Source organism: Phalacrocorax aristotelis, chromosome 1, assembly GCF_949628215.1.
Source record: "Phalacrocorax aristotelis chromosome 1, bGulAri2.1, whole genome shotgun sequence".
Classification (NCBI taxonomy): domain Eukaryota; kingdom Metazoa; phylum Chordata; class Aves; order Suliformes; family Phalacrocoracidae; genus Phalacrocorax; species Phalacrocorax aristotelis.
Genome location: NC_134276.1, coordinates 23,335,394 through 23,357,929, shown reverse-complemented (window position 1 = coordinate 23,357,929; position 22,536 = coordinate 23,335,394). Strand labels below are relative to the sequence as shown.

Genomic DNA, 22,536 nt, shown 5'->3' with positions numbered 1-22,536 from the left:
AAAAAGTGGAATTAGATGTGAACCTACCACCATAGATGAAAAGAGGCTTTCTCCAGCTATCTGGTTTGGGTCATGTCAGATCCTGTAGTGGAGCATTTCTAGTAGCAAAGCGCTCTCTATCAACAGCTTAGACTGATTTTTAAAGCATACTCTAATCACTTTCCCTACCTGAAAGCCCGACTTAAATGAATGTAGAATCTACAGCAGAACTTATCCTAAAGGGGTGTTTGAAGGCCTAAGTGTGAAAAGCTCTCAGGGCACCACATTATCACTGCAAGCCAGACCAGCAAGAATTCACAGGGATTTGTCCTGTGGAACATCTCCAGCCCCAATCTTGACTAACTGTGAGATGAATTCTCTGCTGCAAAGCCACATCCACCCAGCACTGTCACTGCAGCAGAGCCTGGCTGGTATAGGTGCTATCCTTCCAAAGAGGACTATTAAGGAGAACACAACCAGTGTCCAGCAAAATAAGGACTGCAAACAACATCTGTTTATTTAAACCAAAGATAGTCCCACATTCTCCAAAGATACTACTTCTTCCTCGATCTCACTTAAATCGTTGGACATTTTCTGAAAGGATGGGACTTCTATTACAGTGCCATGGCTCCTGCAGGGAAACAGAGAAACTATCCACAGCTCCTCAGAAGAAACATGAAAGTGTTGCGTATGCTGACCTGGCAGCCACCGGTGGCCTCAACGCCTGCTTACTCAGAAGAGTAATTCCCAACACATGCATCAAAATTCAGCCATGGCAGATCTCCGCTTTGGCCTCCCCATCTCCTAGCTAACATGATCTTTCCAAGAGAGACAGGCAAGTATAGCAAGACAAGGTATGGATAAGCCTATAGGTGGCACTCTTGCCCTGACACAACACCAAAGGACCATGAAGCGCTGGTTCTCCTTTCCCTTAGGAGAGGCCCATGTCAGTTAAGAAATCCACTAAAAGCATTAATTCCACAAAGTACTTTTAATGAACATTTTTGATTTTATTGTCAACACACTTAAAAACAGAAACCTAGGTTCAAAACAATTATTTCTGAGAATATCGAAATACAAAATATTTCACACAGAAGTTGGTTACTGTAACACAAACAGAAGTGGGACGTAGAATATGCCAATGTGTCTTATATGCACTCCAAGTCATGACAAGTTTAAAACTGTACCACTACAGAATTGTCACACAGGCTTGGAAAGTGAGCATTCGACTGTTTTTAAGTATCACCTCTGTATTTCTAGTATTACACACTTACTTGGAAACTTTCTAGCAGGGGACAGAGAACATGACAATCTTGACTTCAAGGTTTGTTTTGAAAGCACCATGACAACAGACTGTTCAAACTACTTCCTTACAGAGGGAAGTCTAAACAGAGACAATTATTGCAGTTATGGCTTTTTAGGGGTAATGTTTATTATTATCTATGACAGGTCTCTGAATATACAATAACAAGAAAAATCAGTATTTCCTGGTAGTTCCTCCTGGAAAGCAAAACCAGCGTTGCCCATTTAAAATTTGTTCCTTTTATACTAAAGAAAGCAAACACTCATATTCTATACATATGTACGTGCTTGGCCACGGACTGACCAGCTTTCCCTTCTTCTAGGTTCTGTAAAACTAAACTAACCTAAACATGCAAAACTTCTTTATTTGTTAGCAGCAAAGAAGTTCTGCCAACTTTACACAATAAATAAATCTCTGCTTAATTTAAATTTCTTTCCAAAAGAGTGACAGGACTAAACGAGTTGTATCAGACAGCGACACGCGTATCACGCTCCATCACCAAGACCCTAAGCTTAGAAGGGGAGACAGGAATGGAGCAAAGGGAAAGGAATGTCTGTTCTAAAACAACTGAAAAGTTTATGCTGCACTTTGTTTTTCTCTTAAAGGACCTGAAGAAAAGTTTTCTAAATCTACCTCAAGGTTACTTCTCACACAAGCAACTCAGTTCAAAATTCAATTTTGAACAGCATCTTTTCCTGAAAAACTGACACATCCCTGCAGTCTGACACTTAATGACATTCCTGGCTTATAACAACACGTATTCGTCACTCTCCTCATCGCTTGCTTGATTGCTTTTCATGCTTATCCTTTGTGTGCTGGTTCCTGTTTTGGTGCCTTGGAGGAGAGCAGCTGACTCTCCTTCTGGACTGAAAGCTGGGTGTATATGGGTGAATTCTGTGTTTCTTTGGTTTTTCTTCTTTCCTACTTTTGTTTGGCTCAGGCTCCTTACTGTCTTCCTTTTGCTCGCGTTCTTGGTCTTGTTCTTTTTGAGATGGTAACGTGTTTTTGATGGTATTAATAAGAAATCTTTTATTTGTACCAGCAAGAGGACATTTCAACCTGTAAAGACATTTAAAAGTGATCAAAAGACAAGATAAAAACATCCTGAAACAAGTCTGAGATTTAAACTTCAATAATTTTAAGACATTTGTGCTTTTGGCTTTCCTTGCATGCCACCTAGTGTAAACTCTCAGTACAGAAAGATACGCTCAAGGTTGTCTCCATTCTCCTTTTATCTTACTCTTTATAGAATGAAAATCATTCTACTTCAACACAGCAAAAATCCACATGATTTTCACAAGGTTGTGTGTGCAGGGGGAAGCAGAAGATGACAATATATTTTAAGGTTGACAGTGCTTAACTTAGGTATTCAGGAATCAAATATTTAGTATCATATTCTAAGTCAGACCGGAATGGTTTACAAAATCGTGATCTACTACAGTCAGCATTATTTAATGAACTGAGATATTCAGAAAGTAAGAGATACACCTGCATGAAGAACCCAAACAGCTGCAGCAATAAAACACAAGGCATACCAGTTTTAACTTATATCTAGCAACCACCAAACAAAATATTTATTTTTCTTAAACAGAAAGGATACTTATCCAACCCTTTTCCATTGTTTCTGACTTTCTCCTCTTGCAGCTTAACACTTTGGCACATAATTTATCAGCTAGGTTTTGTAAACAAGTACCATACATTTCTTTTATCTTGTTGGTATCAGCTGTACTCTTATTCCCAATTTATCATCTAAAAGAATGGATTGAGGAAAACCAAGTTTGAATATATTCCTGCAGTCAGCAGAAATCACTCAGAAGACTTTATTTATAGTGGGAGCTGCCATGGTGTTTGTCTTCACAGCATTTTTGAGTCTGCATGCTAATGGAAAAGTTATGGGATTACTCTAAAAGAGGAGAGCTGTTGGAAATCCCAGTGCTCCTTACTGAATCAACTGGGATCAATGAGTCCTATCAACACAATATTAAGATCATTTATTCTACCTGAATATTTTGTGTAAGCATAGAAACTATACCCTGACCATTTAAAAACCTTTCACACCTCTGAATAATCAGAGGTATCAGAACAACAAGAAAATTATAATGAAGATCCTGCCTGATTATTTAGCACACTTAATGACTTTTAACTGGACATGGCATTTACCATGGTGTTTTGCTTCAGATCTGCCTACTAAGCATTACCGATAACTGTTCTTGTCCTAAATCTTCAAAGAATTTAGGAGAGTAGTTTTAGAAGTATAAAGAGCCACACTGTTTTATTTCTGTTAGGTATTCCTTGACACATTTCTATAGCATAACTAGTTTTAGAGTTTTCTAAACTTTCTGCATATAAATCCACACCATTTTGCTCAAATCCTGGTTAAAAAAACCCCACACAACATTAAACAAAGTTGAGGTCTTTATGTAGTACAGCTGTTTTGTAAATTAGGAAGACAGTATTTATCCACTAACTGTATTACTAAGTAAAAATACAAGGCTGACATATGTCAGTATTATAGAGTTTCTACTTCAAGCTACATCAGCTATGACCATGGTTCTGGACATGCCATGGCACAGGTTACACTAAAGACATACCACAAAACACCCAACATTTAAGTCCTCTGTATGTCTTTGGCAGCATTAAACTGTTGCATTTCAATACTTGCTACCGAGGAGGGCAGCTTTCTCTAGGCTGCATCCAGGCAAAACTATTTCACATTTGTCTCCTTCCTCTTGCTTTTTCTTAAAAGCTAATGCATTGATTAAGCACTAATATATATAGCACCAGAATGAAACAACCTGCCCTAAATAAATTCATGTTGCTGCAGTATTTCTTTCTTTTTGGCACTATGAGTGCTGCCTGAGCTACACTAAGAATGAAAACTGATGTGAAATGCAGGGCTTCAGAGTCAGCTGAGAGATGCCATTAGTTCACCATCATACAGTGATATAAGCGAGCCACAGGGCTTTCATGGAGCAGCAGTAAGTTACAGCACTGAAAAGAAACACGAGTCCTTAGTTTTATTGACCTCAGGCTTCAAAAAAGCAAATTCTGCCTTTAAGTCTTAAAGGAAAGGAGATACATGGCACATGCTACATTACACATCCACACACACAAGCCCATAATATTTACATATATCCATGGTATACATGGAACTGTGGAGATTAAAAGTGAACTGTATTAACCCACTGGTATCTTTGAGAACACTTCTAATTGAGCAAATTGTAGAATACTCCTACAGTTGACCTCCCTGAAGACAAGCCTTTGGCTTGCTGTAGGTCTGATCAATTCAATGACAGCTTTGCCCTCAACATAAGTTCTGAAGGGCTGGGAGGCAAGCTCAGCCTGTGCAAGGTGGAACGCAATACTGCTGACTAGTGAACAGAGCCACAGAACAGCTTTTAAAAGCTTTTCTTAAAAAAAAAAAAAGAAAAAAGACATGTTAAAAGAACATTAAAGTTCCAAACTGAAGCATGCCTGAAGCAGGGATGCAGGCGTGACCAAAGCAAGCATGCAACCTGCAATTCTAGAGCAGTCTTGTCTACAAAACGGACTCTAGTTCTGTAGCAATGTATTCACTCAATGTAAGGGTTCACCTTCTCCTGTGCATGCCCCAATAAACTAAACCAAGCTATTCTTACCCACAGAACTTCATCCCCCTCCACAGACAAGTTCCACATACCCCAAAATACCTACGCTATGCAACTATGAAGTGTCAATATCGCATTTTGAGCAAGAAAAAAAGATTAAATCCATATTAAATCCATAAAAAAGATTAAATCCGTAGGTCAAATCTTATCTTAACCCTACTTCTGACATTTTAAGTCAACTTCTATGCAATAACACAGAATTCCAGCCGATACCTGTCATCAAATGTAGCAGTGCAGTTCAACACAGAAGTGTATCATACAACTTATCAGTAAGACACATTGACAGCACTTAAGACAGAAGAGTACAGTGCCATGCACTGTAGTCTTTTCTCCACCGAATAACTGGACATATCAAACAGGCTTGGCACAGTCAGCCTCAGCATGTGGAGTAAATCAGATCTTTCCAGGAAACAGAGTTCATTATGCATGAATTTACAAGTACATTTCTACCACTTCCAAACTGCCATGGAAAATATAGTGCTTAACAAGGAGCGACTGAAAGGAGGGGGGGGGGAAGGCAGCTAGAGGATTTTTTGCCAAACCAACTAATCTGGGCTGTTATCCTCTCACAGGGGATCTCACAAAAGAGGATGCCTGGGATGACACTGCCAGCTTTTATGTATGGCCTTGGCAGCTAGATACAGCTGGCAGGACTTTGGATAGGAACCTGTGATCTGATCACAAGATTTTAACATATTCACTTTGCAACCTCTGTCTGTACCCTGTTTCTCCTCCTTTTCACATTCAAATGAAGGAGATGTAATGGAATCACACTGCAGTGTTTCTGCACAGTCATGCAACACCTATTCAAAGACAAGATGCAAATACCATTTCGCAGTTCCAGTGCCCTCAAACCCTTCAGCCTCATCTACATTGTTTTGTATTCTGCAGTACTTACAGGAGATTTGGTATTGAACAGAAAGCTACCTATAGGAATGAAAGCAATTTGAGGACTGCTGTACAAGAAATAGGGTTAAAAATAATGTTTCCAACATTTGTCTTGTTTTTGCAATTTCATCTGCTGTTACAATGCTGAGCTGAACAAACCATCCCAAAATATCCTCTTTTCCATTCCTTAGTTTAGGTATTTTAGTGAGCAGAGAAGACTGCATTCAGTTCAGCCTTAGCTCACATGTTACCAGCATCCTTGAAGACCAGACCTATACACTGGACCCCTCCCCCCCTCCAAAAAAAACCACGCCTCTAGAACTTGTCCACAGAGTGGCTGTTGCAGCATTTTAACTGCCCTTCTCAATTACAGCAGAACAACCCCTTAAAATGGGACCTAACTCCATTGCTATAGGAAGCTTATGTATTACGTACATACGACTGACAAAATCACTTGTAGAGATCTCAGCTTTTAGCTTGATTTTACCTAGCCACCCAATGGAAATCCCAGTATCTTGCAGCTTTATTCCATCTGATGAATCAAGGATATATTTATCTGTTTCAACTGTTCTTATGCTATTTGTCCACCAGTTCCTATCTTGGATCCAGCTGGCCCTTCGAGCATTAACTTTCAGACAGCTGCTCTGATGTCTTTTCTCATCTCGGAAGTTCCAGCACCACAGCAGCATCACTGAGATTTAGCCACAGATTCTGCTCTCTTTTGTTCAATGCTTCTGGGATTAAGACATCTTCAGAAGAAGATTCTTCCTTCCCCTCCTCTCACACATTTTCTTACTTGTGATTAGCTCCACTAATGCTTTGAACAGACACATCATCATCAGGATCTGTATCTTGTGGAATCATAAGGATGTAGGAGACCCCCAACAAGAATCGCTATGGCCACAGAGTGCATACGAAAGGAGCACTGCAGGAACTAGAAATACTGTGGTGCTGAGAGCAAGAACCTTGAGGACATCCAAGCAACAAGTCAACACTGAAAAGCCAGTAATGCAAGATCTACAAATACCAATATCCAGTACTTCTTGGATGAATTTGCCATGGACCTAGATACTATCAATCTAAGCAGTCCTGAGAGCACGGAGGCCAGCGAAGCTAGACTGTCAACCAACTAAGAGCTCATGCAGCCCATTGGCAATACTGACAGTTGCTCCATGTCCAGTGAGTCCCAGATTACATCCCTTCCTGCATAAGCCCTTGGCTGGTATCATCGCCAACCTCCCTGTTTGGGACAAGCCTTTCTTCTACTAGCATCTAACCCCTACTGGTTGCAGCACCTACCCGTGCCATCCACAGCAAACCTGTAAGACAATGCAACATTGGCAAAACATTCCCAAATTGGAAGAAATACTAGCAACACTGTCTCATATGTCAAGGCTGAGTCTTCATATCACAGACTGTGGGCTAAAGGATGACCGCTTGGTACATTTCTCCTGTACCATCTATGCTATCTTGGATGCTTGCAATTTAGGCTCAAACAGCAGCTGACTATCCATCCCACATGAGGAGGCAGCAAAAAGCTAGGCAGGGGTGCTTGGGGAACTTCTTTGAGCCGTGCATTTGAGCTACGGAGAACTAATCACTCAGCGAAAGCAGTGCCAAAACAGTGTTCAGAGGCTTGCTGGCTAAGGTTTTGCTACCATCAACACCCACCAGGAGACACTATTCCTTTGTAACGGTACTCACAGGAATGGTAGTTCCCCAGGAACGCCACCTCCCCAGATACCTCCCTTTAACCAATTCCTGTCAAATGCCACTGACTCCAGAAATCCATTTACCAGTATCCAACAGCTGCTGGAGAGCAACATAAACTGGAATCAGCAAAGTATGAGCAGTAGCAGCCTCTGCTTCTCCTTACCCAAAGACAGATGGCAGAACAAATCTTTCTTCATAGGCCGAGTTGCTTCAACTATCCAGTGCCAATGCAGGATTGGTGGCCTTACACTAGATGTCTCCAGGGTTTGTGCATCTCTTCTCCAGGACTCCTCTGACAAAGGGCTGAGGAAATCCCAGAAGTCCTCATGAAACACACCTGTAAGCATTTTGAGTTTGGCAAGGAAGGAAGGTTTTGCGTTTTACCTGTTAAGATGGTGCTTTTAGACAAGTTCGTGATGACCTTGTCTCTTTGCTTCTACCAGCTGTGCTTTCCTGGATTTGGTCTACTAATAAACATTTTCACAAACTAACTTTTCTGCTTATTTTATCTGGTATCCACAAAGCTCAGAGCAGCAGTTACCTTCCTCTCAGTACTTTACAGTTGCAAGGTTACATGTCAGTCCTGGATCTAATTTCTGAAGCCCTTCAGGATTTACTGTAGCATCAGTTAAATCTGATGGCATTTTGCTGGAGTGTGATACTCAACTCAATTTTCCTTCCAAGTATCTTATTGGTTATCTCATCTCCCACGTATATATGCAATACCTAGCTGTCGGGCCAGTTCAGAAGGACCAGAACAGCAAAATGGGGCATGCAAAATATTAAAGGGAAGATAGCAGTGGCAGCTTCCAGCTGCTGTTCTGCCTCTTGCACTTGCAGAGCTATACACCAAAGACTTATTGGGAGTCTGCCTATGGGGGACTTTATACCTTCCTTACGGCCACACACACCAGCTGTACACTAGCCTATGCCAAACTCTACAGCAGCAGATTTGTGACAAATGGGATTACTACCAGTCTCTCTAAGGATAAATTCAGAGAGGGAAAAATCCCTAGAGAAGCGTCATATACAAAAAAAAAAAAAAATCTCTGAGTGCAGAATAACCTGAGCTGCAGACTGCCCAAAGCTGGGATCGTACCTTGAGGAAACACTGCTACTTTCTTGTACTTTTCTTCCTCCATTTCCTAGGCACTGGCTATTGACCACTGATGGAAACAGGGCACTGCAGAGAGAGATCATTTGTTTGACCCAGTATAGCTATTCTCATTTTCCTCTGCAGTTGAAAGGATCCTTACTTCAACAGTCTCAGTTCAGGATATCACCGTGTCAATCCCTGTGTCAAAGGTCTTACTCTGCCTGAAGCCTTCCTGACAATCCCCTCCTCCTACACCTTTAGCATAACCCTGGCCCAGCCAGCCACTATTTCACTCTAGCAGAATCTGCAACTGTTCTTCAGAACAGGTTGCCCTCGGCTATCCCATCCTCTGGCAGGTCTTCAGCATCAGGCTTTAGCAAACTGCACATTACCCCAAGCCGATCATCAGAGCCAGCTGAGCAGGACCACTAATCTTTTCCAGACAAGGAATAAGTAGCCAGAGCTCGGAGTAGAAGCTCATACACACTCGTGGCAGGTATTCCAGACTGCACAAGTGGCAGCGAAGTTGCACAGGGACACTTGGTTATCTTCCAACAGAAATCTTTAGTCTCTATACCTAGAATTAACTTGCAAATTCAGAGTAACTGGATACATGCAACACTTCATGGTGCTAATTATCTGCACTGGTTTACCTGGCGATTTGGCAAGGCAGACAGGGTAAAACAATGCTGTATCAGTATAGCCGTAACCACTCTAGGGGATTAAACCAACCTAACTATTTTAACCTGAAGGGTATAAATTGCATCCGTATCTGAAATACTGGGTAAAACATACAAAAAGCCCAGAACTTGTTTAGCAAATATAAAGTATTAACTTTTTTCAGCGAGACAGTATTTTAATCACTTCAGAGCTACTAAAACAAACATTGCCAAGAAATCGGCTGAGAACTTAATTAACAGCACAGGCTTATCTTTTACTACTGTTGCTGGAGGAGGCCAAACCTTATCTACAAATGAGTTTAATGCAGTCAGCTGGTGCACTACTTGTGTGAACATCCCTAGATCCAACAGCTTCTTACCAAAGTCCTCTACATTATTTTAAGATGAATGACTCTTCTCAGCATGTTATTACTTCTTTAATTACAATTACATGCATTATATTTCGTGATAATCTAGCTGTAAAACCTGAAATACTGCACTGAAGAACTAATACTGTATTTCACTTAAGATTTAAATACCGTGATTATTTTCCCACTTGCTACAGAAATTAGCCCTTGAGATTTAGGGATTTTTTAATTATTATTATTATAAGAAATACCTACTCCAAAATTATACACATGGATTCTCTACTAGAGAGTATTGTTTTTAGGGCTTAGGTTTCTTTGTCAGGCTATGAATTCCTTTAACTTAAACAGAATCTAACCTGGTAACATGTGGCCAGCATGCAAGTACATGCACAGTGAGGCTACCCGGTATTTGCAAGACTCACAAGGCTCCAATCCAAACTTTGCAGTTCCATCTATTATAGGGAGATACTGTTACAGAAGCTAATCCCTGTTTTCCAATTGCTTTGACTTCAACACATTCAGTCAAGCAATTTTATGCAGGGAGAATTTACTTCAACTTCTTTCTATCTGGACTCAAATTTTGGCCAGACAAATTAATACCTGGATGAAGACAAATTATTTAAACATGAAGCAAATTAAACAGTAGAGACTTCTGTCACACATTAAATGTAAAATTTATTTTGGCACCGGTTATAGTGTTCATTTCCTCTTGGCACAACTTACCAACCCATAGCTCCCATTGTTTCAGCTCTGGTTCTCCCACGTTTTGCCTCTTTAAGTAACTCTTCCACAGCTTTCCTAAATAGGAGGAAAAGAAAAAAAAAAGTTACCACTTGCAGAACACAAGAACTTGCCACTTCATGCACTTATGTAAATAAAGTGGAGACCTTCTTCACTGTAATGAATTAAATAATAGAGAGGCTACCAAAATCACCTTAAGACAATTCAGATTCTTATGCACCAAGATTAAAAGAAACATTCTGGCATATTAAAAGCAATTAAAGCTGTTGCAAATACAACAATTGGAATACAAATTGAAGAGTAGAAATAAAGTGTGCAAAACTGGTGTGGTACAGTGAAAAGCACAGTCCCTGTCACTTCACCTTGGGAATGCTCTTCCCTGCTGTCACTTTGCTTAGATTCTTCCTAAAGCCTTTCAACCACACGAGACCTATTTTGAGCACAGTTAAACAACACCAGTAAACCAGCAAGCAGTCAGATGACAGTAAAGATCAGTGTAACTATCAGTTGTCAAACTGCACTAGCTTTCTGTAACAGCAGGAGAAAAGAGCTCATCTTTGTGACTATGATCCACCACGATCCAAAACCACCAACCTTTATGTTATCAGCATCTTCTAGAACAAACTGGCCAGATTAACACTAAAGCAATTAAATAACTATGCTCACAAAAAAAGTAATCAGTGTAAATTATGCAAATTGTAGAGAACTCCTGCAATGTCAGTCTTTCAGTTCTCTTTACGAATTAATTTCAATCTCAAATAAAACTTAAGTAACTGCTCTACAGTACATGGTTGAAGTTAATGGGAAAACCAATGAACGGATAACGCGAGCCATTTCTTATATAAATTGAATGCATAAACTAACAACCTGGTTAGTTAACTGTAAGGAACTGTATATGCCAACCACAAGTAACTGCAAGATAAAAAATGAAAACTATGCACCTGGCCCTAATACCCAGGATATCAATCTAAGCATTAACAACAGTGACACAGGCAAGTCTGAAGGCTTGAGGAACTGAAGGTAGGAGGTAATAAAGAGGGTGTTTATTGTTTAGCTCTCCCAGCTATGATGTGCCAGAATGGCTGCTGGCATTTGGATTATGTGAGCAACACAATCATCACTGACAGTGAAGTGTGCAAGTAGACTGTGCAGAAAAGGTAACTGCCAACAGACTTCAACTCAAACTTCAAGGAAGCCATGTCCCATCTTGTTGTTACGGTACTATCAGCATAGCAGGATTTTGCTGCTTTGCCACAGATAAAAAAAAGCCTGAATATCTTGTCAAGCCAAAATTGAGGCTAGAGAAGTCAAAAGTCATCATCTAATAGCAGAAGCAGGTCTGAGAAGAAAAGCAATTTATATGGCAGGTTCATGTGAAGATCTAATAAGTTAATGCTGGGCTCTGAATATCTAACAGAGTGGGTTATTACCATTTAGGTTATTAAAGTCCACACAGAAAACACAAGAGGTCTTAGCTTTAAATGAATACACTGCATGTGCATAACAGGGAATGAAAATATGCAGTACAGAATTTCCTTCAATAGCTAATAAGAAAACGTTATGCCATTACATAGAAAGCTACGTCTGTCAGTCTAGACCTAGCCTTCTTCAGTTTGTTATGATCTTAACATAAGCCTTTACTGGCCGCCCTCACATTTGTGATTTTGAATTCATTCATTCATTCATCCGTTAGGATAGGCTGGAGACGTTTTATAAACACGGACACACTTTTTCTTCTGTCTGTATTGCTTTTGGGCATGCTTTGGTTTTCCCTGGCAACAGAAAACAAATCGGTGCTAAATGAGGACAAGTATAATATACACCAAGGCATAGCCACTCTTTCTACTGTCAGTCTGCAGTTCTGCTTGAATACAGTTTTCATATTTTATACTTACAACCACGTATCATAGATTACTTCATCAGTTTATAGTAATTTCCAGCAAGCAATACTTTAGCTAAAGATTCCTAAATATGCCTCCAGAATTGGTCAAAAGTTCTCAGATAACATGTAAATAATCCTTGATCAACATATTTATAGATGTATGTCTCTGTTGTAAAGGGAAACCATTTTACCCAGCAAAAGCTGAGATATGTGCTAGACAGACATGCAAATACTCACAGGTCGTAACTTTTTCCTTTGAGAGTTTGAATTTGAAGGGCTTTGCAAAGGAAAGTGTCTAAGACTTCCACAGAAAAAATAGTAGAGAAATGCATTAAAAAAGTAGCATTGCTTCTCCATGCACTAGTCTATTAAGGGCACATTGATTTAAGGATGCTCACAGAAGTCTCCCTCTGTCTCATTTAAGGTTATTAGTATGATCTCAGTAGCAGCTGGGCTTAGGGTACTTCAAATCCTTTTTTAAGTATACATCTGACTGTGGGAACATGTTGCATATCCAGTGGTATCACAGGCATTCCTGGAAACCAAGTATCTGCCCAGGTAAGCTGTCACCTGCTCAAGATACCTGCACTTGGATGTTAAATACAGTTTCAGCAACCTCACCAGCTGCCTTCTCAGGCAGGAGCAGTAGGGTGTATGGGATGGCTACTCCCCAAGAACAAAAAAAGAAAAAAAAGGGTAAGAAACACAGGTCCTGCCATTGGGAGATGTTGCAGACTGAAATTATGGCAATTTTTTTTCTCCAGAGCCAGAATTTGCTATTTGAGCAGCCCAAGCTAGTTTATAGTGATAGTTACAGTGATGACACCAGGAACATATAGCCTTTATAAAAGCATGTCCTGAACACTCAAACAGCAATGTCAGACAAAGGGGAAGAAAGAGGGGAAAAAAAAAAAGTCTGACTTACTTACCACAGTTACCAAACTTAGTGATTCTGTTTTGAGAAGCCTGACTAGGAAGCAGATTAAATGCCACTATATCTGTCATTACTTTATAATTAAAATCATAAACCAAAGTATCTGAGCTACAAAGCACATACATACCTATTTTAAACAGCTACAATTCAGTTTTAGGGGAAATACCACAGTATGAATGTGGTGACACCAATTCTATTAACTTAAGCAGGAATTATAAGACATTAAGTATTTGAGACTTTTTTTTTGCTCTGGTTATATCAAAGATCAGACTGACTTGGCATCCATTTTAGTAGCCTTATAAGTCGACATCTTCCTTTCTTATCAAACGTTGTATCCTAAGATTGGTCCTTCAGCATCACTCTTACTCACTGCACCTTTACAAAGCCCTTTCGACTTGCACAGACAAATGAAAAAATGCTCAGATCCTCTTTGAAATCATGTATTTCCACCCACTGAACTTATATCCTCCACACCAGTAAGCCAAAAGCTTAAAAGCTATGCAAACAAAGTCTTTACATTTGCTTTTAGAGGCCTCTTGGGATACAGCATTCCTTGCTCTCTTCATTTTTACAGCTTGGTTAGAATACAAACAGTCCTGTGGCTGCCAGCTTCAACTCCAAGAGCAGCAGCATGAGCAAAGGGAACGCAGCATGCAACGTTCACGTGAGAACTCAAACACTGGGGGATTGATAGGAGGGAAAATTAGGGCACATATAAGACCACTGCCATCATTCTGACATCTTTTATAGCAAGCACCACTTAAAACTTGCTGTGGCAATCCTTTTTGAGCAATCAAGCTTAGCTGCAGAATTACAGTGACACGAAGGTATAAGCAGTGATGTTTTTATCTTCAAGAGTATGGTCCAAGACCTATTTACATTTCTGAGGGATTAGAATTTTTCCTCTATATTCCAAGGTTACAAGCAAAGATCCTGTTGCATAAATCCTAACAACTTGCATCTACAAATGCATGTGCTCAAAGAATGGGAGAATGTTAAAGGCTCTGAAGTCAGGCAAAACCAGAGATATTTTCTATTCTTCACTCAGGGAAAGAGCTTCGTCATTTTTTCCAAAAGATCAAACATTTAGACTGAAAATGAGTAATTGGTAATAAAGAGCTGTCTGATACAGTTACAGGCAATGAAAACACCATGTCATTACAGAGACCACCCAACGTTTGTAATTATAGACCACTCTGTTAGGACAAGATATATCATGCTGGATCTGACAGCTGAGAGGCCATGCAGCCACAGCTCCGTGCCCAGGCCCAACCAGTAGCAAGGCTGAAAATCTGCTCCCAGCCGGCAGATGCACACACCACATGTATACACCACTGGCCACACCAATCACAGACAGACACGCAGAGCGCTCACATCAACACCTTCATCCTGCTCCTCTCTCTGGCCAGGCATAGGAGCCCCCAAAGCTTCAGCCCAACTCCAGCTGCCAGTACAGACCATAATGCAGAGCTGGCATGGGCGTACACACGTGTCTCACCCCTGGAGACTCCCTGACCCTACAGCCTCTCCAGCAGCTGGGCCAGGACTCCCCCGTGCCTCCAACAGCTAGCTCCTCCCATTGTCTTGCTCTTAGAGATACACGCACACATCCCAGCTCCCACCTTATTCACCCACTGATCCAGCTTGATCTTCACAAACAGCCACATGCTCCCTCACACACCCACACTTGCTCCAGTATTGCAGCACAGATTAATAGGTCCCCAATCCCACTCCAGTGTCTGACTCATGGTTTTACTCACTCTGTGAAGGGTCCCCAGGCTGCTGGCACCTGGCCCTCCAGCCCAGGGTCCCAGCATGACTGCCGGCACCCAGAGCTGCATTCATTCCAGTTGCTGGCACCACAGACATGGCACCCTCCAACCCATGGTTTACCACTAGTTGCTAGCACTGAGATGTACACCCTGTTCCCTCAAATAGGGTCCCTCACCCAAGAAAGAGTTAGAAAGGAATTTAACAGGAAGACAGGACAGACTGTGCTGATCAGGTGCAGGGCACAGCCAGACAAGCGTACCAACCAGCAGCCTATTCGCACATGACCAGACCATTTTATCCCCTTATTCCTCTATTTTCCCACTCGCTTCTCCCCAGATCACCTAAACGCATCCCCTTCCCTGCCTTTGGTTCCTCCCCTACACATTCCATAACAAGCCTTATGCAATCTCAAAACACTCTTCTCCTGTATCCCACAATGTGTCCCAAACCCTCAGGCAGCAACACCCTTAAGTCCCAAAGGCACTCCAGCACTGACTCATTTTGCTTGGTGTCATGCCTGGAGGCCGAGGCTGTCTCCTGGCACCAGCCCTGGGAGGGGCCCAGAGATTATGTTCATTCCTCTGAGACCTTACTGTGGGTTCCCACCTGCCACTGTGCCCCCTACCCCGTGCTCCTCTGGGCTCATGGAGATGGACCTCTGATGGGCTGGTGGCTCCTGGGATGGGCCTGGGAAAAGCCAGGGCTGGAGACTATTTGGGCTCCCCCACCCACCACGGACTCTCTTTAGTCCTCTGTGGGTGTGCCTGGGAGCTTTTGGCACATAACCTAACCAACTGCCATCTCTACCCACGCCATCATCTCATTAAAGAGCCCGATGAGAACTCTAATGAAAATATATCCACTGAAATTGCTTCACAGAACACAGCCGGCTACAGAAGTGCACAAACCTGGAGCAGGAGGGCAGTGTTCATATTCAACATCTCCCAGAGTAAGAGAAGGGACATCTTTATCGAACACGTCTTTGTGAAAGACCTTTGCAGCATTAGAACTGCTTGCAGTCTATACCACTACTATTCAAAGGCCAGGCTGCTCAGCTACTGCGGTCCCCAAAATCATGCTTAAAAATCTACCTCCTGAGGCGCTCTAGGTCCTGACAGCAAGCTGCAGCAAGGCCAGGAAAAAATTAGCAGGTTTTTTAATCAATTTTCTTAAAGTGGTTTTATGCTGACTATACAACTTATTTTTAACCATGCATGGGACTGGAAATAGAAGTGGCTGTTGGTATTCTGATTACATCTGAATAATTAATATCAAGACCTGCAGTCAAGTGAAGGACTGAAGATACCGCCTTCTGCAATAAAGGCATGGTAATGAAGGTCAGTGTTATTTATAACTAACTCCTGTGAGCTGGTTTGTCCTATCTGCTCACACTTACTACAACAACTGATGAAAAGGAATGTCAAGAATAAAGCCTAAGCCACAACATTAAGAGCAAGAATAAAAAAAGGCGCAAATATGCCACAAACTTCCTAATGCTTATTCAAAGGCAAAGACACCCCACATTGGACACGTGAATGCTCTCATTCTTTGTCTATCAGGTTTCTTACTTTTTAGATATTCTACTTGTCATTCTCACAGGTGCTATTTGCATCATACTTCTGTGCTGATATTCTCACCAGCTTGACTAGTGAACATACCACTCAATTTCAAACACTGATTTTAGCTTGCAGACCACTTTTTTTTGCCACAAATATGGGAAAGAACAGCATATTGAATCCTGACACTTTGATTTTTAGCTGTTAAAAAACAATAGTAAGAAGTATCAATTAATTTCTCCAAGGTACAAAGCTTACTCATTAAGAAGCGTAATTGGGATGCCTGTGCAGCAAAAATATTAAGACTATTGATTCACAACAGCAGGCCTCTTGTTACAGAATTATAGCATTCCTTGTGATTCAGAGCAGCATCTCTGAACACTTAATTCCAAGTAAATGGTGCTCCAAACAAGCTTGGTAGGCGTTTCTAATAAGGTATGGTATCCAAGGTTGTGAAATATTTATAGCTGTTGAAAGACAGAACAGATTATGGAAGGATTTGGACACACAGTATAACAAAGCCACTTGATTTATATTTGCAGAGAAATGACACGTTTTCTGTGCTTCAAACACATAGAACAACCATGATGACAATTTAGGAAGGAGAGGGGGAAGAAAGTTTTTTTTTTTAGATAGAGATGAAGATGGTGACCTCTGGATATTGAGGTGAAATAAACTACGAAAAGCACATACACTTGCAGGGGAAACAAACTAAACAGTTCCTAGCAGCTGACTTGTAACCTTTTTTTTTCCTACTAATTCTTGGGTCATATCTTCATAATACCATTAATTATATATTAACAGAATTTAGCCTAGAATTCTCTTAGGATCACATTGTATCTCAATACTCTGGGTCTTCACTGATGTACCAGCAATTCCACAGGAGAAAACGCCAGTTCATGCTTCCAGCAAAAGTTACTGTGTGAGACGGAGCAGAGGAAATAATTTTGTAGAATGTAGCAATTATTACTATTTTACACACCTGTGGTATTTACAGCTTTCAGAGTTTTAAAATCCAGAGTATGCAACAATCACATGGTAACTTGCGACTTAGTATTCAGCTTTGGTAGCAACTATCACTTCCTATTAAAGTAAGGAAAACATCAAACGCAAGGTCAAGCTAGAGCCAGACACAGTAAAATTGAAAAACAATAGCAGGAAAATGTGGCAGTAAGGACAAATAGAACAAGCAAGATGAAGAGACCTCTTCTTAGATAATTAAAAAAAACCAAACAACCCAGGACAACTGACTTGCTTTTCAGATTGCTTTTTGGAATGCTGGGACTCAAAATTCATTTCAGACCTGAAAAAAACATGCACAACAATAGTTACAATTCTTTTTTTGCCCCATGGTAAATCCAATAAAAGCCACCCATACAAAAACCTTGAGCTTTTTAAGACTTGCGCACTGCAAGACAAGCCTTAATTCAGAGACGGAATACTGAAAATATTCCAAATAAACCCACTTTTAAACACTAAAAATCTACCTAAAATAGTTAACACTGTGGCTACAGAAGAGAAATGCCATTATTTGTATGCTATAGCCATATTATAAAGAGCATAAAAGTTATAAACCCTAACTACAATCGCTGTACTACTCACAGGAGAGTATGATCAACAGGTCATTGAATATGAAACTAAGGAGTTATGTCTGTAAACCACAGGATAAGGAAAGGTCTGTATTAGGCCCTTGAAGACTGTACGGGGAAGTATTTAGAATAAGAAATACCCAAGTATAACCTCTAAATGCACATAGCATGAACTGAATTCAGGGTGCTACTAGTGAAGCAAGCCATTATGAGAGTGCAGGGTAGGAAAAAGTAACTAATGATATAGGTGGATCCAGGACAGATAGTGGTAATCATCAAGTACACTATTTTGTACTTCTAATATGTTCAGAGCTGGATAAACACATATGGAGGTGAACAGTAGCGTGGATTGAAGACATCGGATGGCTAAACCCTAACATGTACCACTCAGTAAGTAACACTGAGCTTCATCCCTGCTATCCACCATGCTGCCATAGAAAAGGAGTAGCAAATCCCAACTCAGCTTGAATCTATGAGGCTGGATAAAACTTCAAATCTGGTTCCTGGGAAGGAGAGTCGTAGAAGGCGACTGCGGGGAGCAGTCAGCTATAACTGGTGAGCGAGCAGCTGTGCCTGGAACTGCCCGGAGGACCCCAAGTCCCCAGCACAGCAATCGCAGCCAGAAGACAGACAGCATAGAGGAACAGTTTAAGTTTGGTTTGGAGCAGCACTAGTAAAAATAACTAATTCATGCATATATATATAAAGAAGCTTTAATTATTAGACTGATGATCCAACAGCAGAAGTAGCTTACCAAGCATTAAAGACCTCTTAGAATGTTCTCCAGCCTTCCCACCACCCCAGTGCTATCGCTTTTGTCCCATTTACAATACTCGCCAGACATAAACAGAAACGGGATTTTCTATAAGCACTCTCAGACACAGTTTCTTAAAATTAATGGAGAGAATCTCCAAAAGTAAGTTTTGAAAGCCTCTGGTCATCACTTCACTGTAACAGTTTTAAACAGCCGTAAGAGATGTGCAGTTACTCACAAACAAGCTTGCCAAAAAAAAAAAAAAGATAGAATTATTACCCCCAAAATCTGTGATATAAACACCTAAAGTCTATTCCTGAAGCAAAAGTAAGAGGGGCCTGCTATTACTGAGTATCCAGACACAGAAATCTGCATTTTCATCTTTAATATTTCCTTGGGAACACTGTAACTCAATATGCACTTAGTCCCAATGAAATGCAACGTAAAAAGCAATTTTATTTTTTGACAAAATAACTGCCAAGCATTTTGCATTATTCCGTACAAGGAAGAGGGGAATCTTAACTATTAGTCAACTGGCACATCTCCAACACTGAAAATAAAAATTCATAACAATATAAATTTAACCAGTTTTTTTAATTTTACCAAGGAGACCTCAGTTTATAACTGATGAGAAATAAGCCACCTAACACTTCTCAATCTCATTTCTATATGGTAGCAGCATACATAACAAGAATATATTTTTTTAAAATAATGGATTTTTTCCCCCACTACGTAGGAGGATTTATTTTCTATCGCAACTCCCTCAGCAAGGGCTCCGAAGGCCTGCACCCCTCCCTCGGAGCGCAGCCGGAGGGGCGGCGGCGATGCCGCGCAGAGCCAGGCCGGGCCCCGGGCCCTCCCCTCCGCCGCTCCCCGCCCGGCAGCCGAGGCCCTCCGCCGGGAGGGGCCGTCCCAGGCCCGCAGCCAGCCGGGGCACACCGCCGCACCGCACCGTCCCCCGCAACCCGCCCCGGGCGCCCACAGGCCAGCGCTGCCCAGGCCTTGCGGGACGGGAGGCTGCGCTGGGCCCTGTCCGGCGGGGAGGCCCCACCGAGGCCGTAAGCTCCCGGGGACGCTCCGCCGCCCCTCACCTCTCCAGCTCTGGGTCCTCCTCCATGGCGGCGCGGCGAGGGCGGGCGGCTGCTGCTCCCCCCCCACCCTGCGGCCCAGCTCCTCAGGCGAAGGCCGGCGCCATACCCCGCTCAGGCCCGGCTCGGGGTGGGGCGGAGCAGAGCGGCGGGGGCAGGCGCAGAGGACGGCGAGGACCCCGGCGGGGGAGGAGCGGGGCGGTGCGAGCCGGGCCGCCGCCACACCCCGCCGGGCACCGGCGGCCGCGCCCGGAGGGGGGTGTGTGTGTCCCCACGTGCCTCCCCGAGGGGATAGCAGGGGCGTAACCGGCCCCGTGGGCTCCTGCCAGCCCCACTGTGTGCCGGCGGCACCCACCATCAACCTCAACCCCGGCGGCGGCGGGAACGCTCACCGCTCTCTCGCCCGTGGCTGAGCGGGGGTGGGCGGGAGCGGGTTTAGCTGGAGAGGGGCTGCCGCCTCCCGTCAGCGGCGGTGCGCCCCCCCCCCCGAGTTTGCCCCCTAGCGGGGCTGAGGCGGGCGGGGACGGGTCTCTGGGCAGGGCTCCGGGAGAGCTCCCCCGCCGGCCCCTCCTCTGCCCCGACCCCGCCCGCCGCCCTCCGGCCCCGCACGGCGGGCTGCCGTCAGGCGAGTTGCGGGGACACCCCGGCCCGGGGCTCCGCCGCGGCGCGGCCCGCCCCGGCCCCGCTCCCATAGGCTGCGGCGCGCCCCGCCGCCCGGCCCCGCGCCCCGGGCTGCCGCCGGAGTGGCGGAGCGGGGCTGTCACTTGGGCCGCGCCGCTGCCCGGGGCGGAGGCGGCGGCACCGACCCGACCCGGCGGAGACACGCTCCGCCAAGTGCTGGCCGGAGTTTGCCTCCCGCCAGGCGGGAGGGCACAGCCGGCTGGGCTGAGGGGCGCGGCGGCGGCGGCTGAGGAGAGCGCGGCGCGGAGCCGAGCCGAGCCGAGCCGGCGGCGGTGAGTAACTTCCCTGCCCCGCCGCGGCACCGGGCGGCTCAGCCTCCCCTCAGCCGGCGGCGGGAGGGCCGTCGGGCAGGGCGGTGGCCGCCGCACCGCCGCCTCACCGCCTCCTCTCGGGGGGGTCTCCTCGCGGGAGCGGCGGGGCCGGGCCTGCTGCGGACGGCGGGTCGGGCCGCCTTGTGGGGGCAACAAGTGCGGGAGAGAGGGGCCGGGGCCCGGGAGCCGCCGTGCGGGGCTGAGGCGTGGGCGCCTGTCAGCGGGAACCCCCGCCCCGAGCCCCGGCGGCGCGGCCCTGCCCTCGCCCGGGAGCAGCGGGTGCCGCTGTGGGCTGGGCACCCCGCGGCGGGTCCCAGCCCCCGCCGGAGGCGAGCGGGGGCTGCGCCTGGACCCGCAGCCAGCCCCCGCGAAGCTGAGGTGCTGGGAACCTGCTCTAAAGGCGCCTGATTTTGGGGATCCCTAAATACACCTATGCTGCTCTCGTGTAGCTTTATTCAAGAAGCTGCTGCCTGAAAAGGAGTCAAATTACAGCGTGCGGGGGATGCAGAAGAACAGCTGCAAGCAAACCCCTGCTGCAGGAGCTGGTTTCAGGTTATGTGTTTTACAGCTGCGCCAGAGGAAATCAGAGCTGTATGTAAAATGTCTCTGAAGCCGATGTACTTGGCAGCTATTTCGAAATGTAAACTCTAGTCCTCGGTGCTTGGACCCAGGCTCTCCACTTTTTCCCCGTTTGTTAGCTCTTATCACCGAAAATGTGGTTTAAATACTTAAGACCTCGTGCCTTTTCAAACTTCAGCATGGCATACTTCGAAATTATCATTGCTCTTGACAGAATATTAGTACTCGGTCAGCTAACTGAGAAAACAGTTGCTGAAGCTCTAGTAGTGGCTAATGTGACGGTCCCTTGTGACTTTTCTTACCAGATTCCTAACGCATAGCACTGATTGTAGAAATCCCTTATTAAGTACTTCTGAGCTTCATTTAAATCCTTTTTTAAATTACACGATATTGTGGGTTTGTTTTTGTCTCTGTGTGCAAAGTAAAAAATGTCTGTGAGGGATTAGCTTTGAGATACTTTTGATAGTCTCCGGAAATAAATTTTGAATCATAAATACATTTGAGCTTCTCTTCAAAAGAGAAATTGTTCTGAGCTAGGCTTTCATTAAATAAACACTTTGAATTACCGATTTTTTTATATTCTCCTACTCAGTTCCTTTTGGCTTCACGATGCTTTATTCTAAGCTGCAATCCAGCAACAGATCAAGGAGGCTTAGGAAGACACATCAGATGGTTTTGGTTAGTGTCCCTACCACTTGGAAAATAAACATGTTAGTACCATATGCTGCCCTGACTTTACTAAAACAATTTTCCTCAAAATGGAAACGAGGTGTGTCAGTGTACATGCTACAACCACAAGACTTAATAGGGTCCTTTATCATTTACTTTTTTAATTTTAAATTATCAGCTCACTGAGGGAGGAATGCTCGTTGCTGAACACAATGCTATATAAAATGATTAACTCCAAATTCAGCAGGCTGCAGAGAACACCATTGTGCCCAATTAGGTTGGGGTTTTTTTTTTAATAGAAGTAGTATGTAATGTTATGTTTTAAA

General features: G+C 43.7%; 2 protein-coding genes across 3 annotated transcripts in view; one reads left to right on the top strand and one right to left on the bottom strand.

Annotated features, from left to right (window-relative positions):
- Positions 1-955: 955 nt before the first annotated feature.
- Positions 956-20,354, bottom strand: POLR1D (RNA polymerase I and III subunit D). Of its 2 annotated transcripts, XM_075084198.1 has the most exons (4): positions 19,974-20,354; positions 10,377-10,451; positions 7,694-7,867; positions 956-2,341 (listed from the first exon to the last, which is right to left on the bottom strand). In XM_075084198.1, exons 1-4 carry the CDS (start codon positions 20,326-20,328, stop codon positions 2,337-2,339), a joined length of 609 nt encoding a protein of 202 aa, XP_074940299.1. In that variant the 5' UTR covers positions 20,329-20,354; the 3' UTR covers positions 956-2,336. The 2 variants fall into 2 exon arrangements, with proteins under 2 accessions (XP_074940299.1, XP_074940308.1); XM_075084207.1 differs by lacking the exon at positions 7,694-7,867 and having other exon boundaries at positions 19,974-20,128.
- A 356-nt stretch (positions 20,355-20,710) lies between these two features.
- Positions 20,711-22,536, top strand: part of LNX2 (ligand of numb-protein X 2) — a 60,206-nt gene continuing 58,380 nt past the window's right edge. Inside the window, exon 1 of the mRNA XM_075084186.1 lies at positions 20,711-20,923. The gene's annotated coding sequence lies outside the window, so the exon portion shown is untranslated. The remainder of the gene's footprint in view (positions 20,924-22,536) is intronic.

Bases quoted from the DNA above. Each gene is read 5' to 3' on its own strand.
- POLR1D (XM_075084198.1), bottom strand. From the start codon at position 20,328: ATGGTGGGTGCCGCCGGCACACAGTGGGGCTGGCAGGAGCCCACGGGG. The intron at 10,452-19,973 runs GTGAGGGGCGGC...CCTCCTATTTAG, and splicing joins GAGGACCCAGAGCTGGAGAG to GAAAGCTGTGGAAGAGTTAC. The intron at 7,868-10,376 runs GTAAGTTGTGCC...AAATGCTTACAG, and splicing joins ACAATGGGAGCTATGGGTTG to GTGTGTTTCATGAGGACTTC.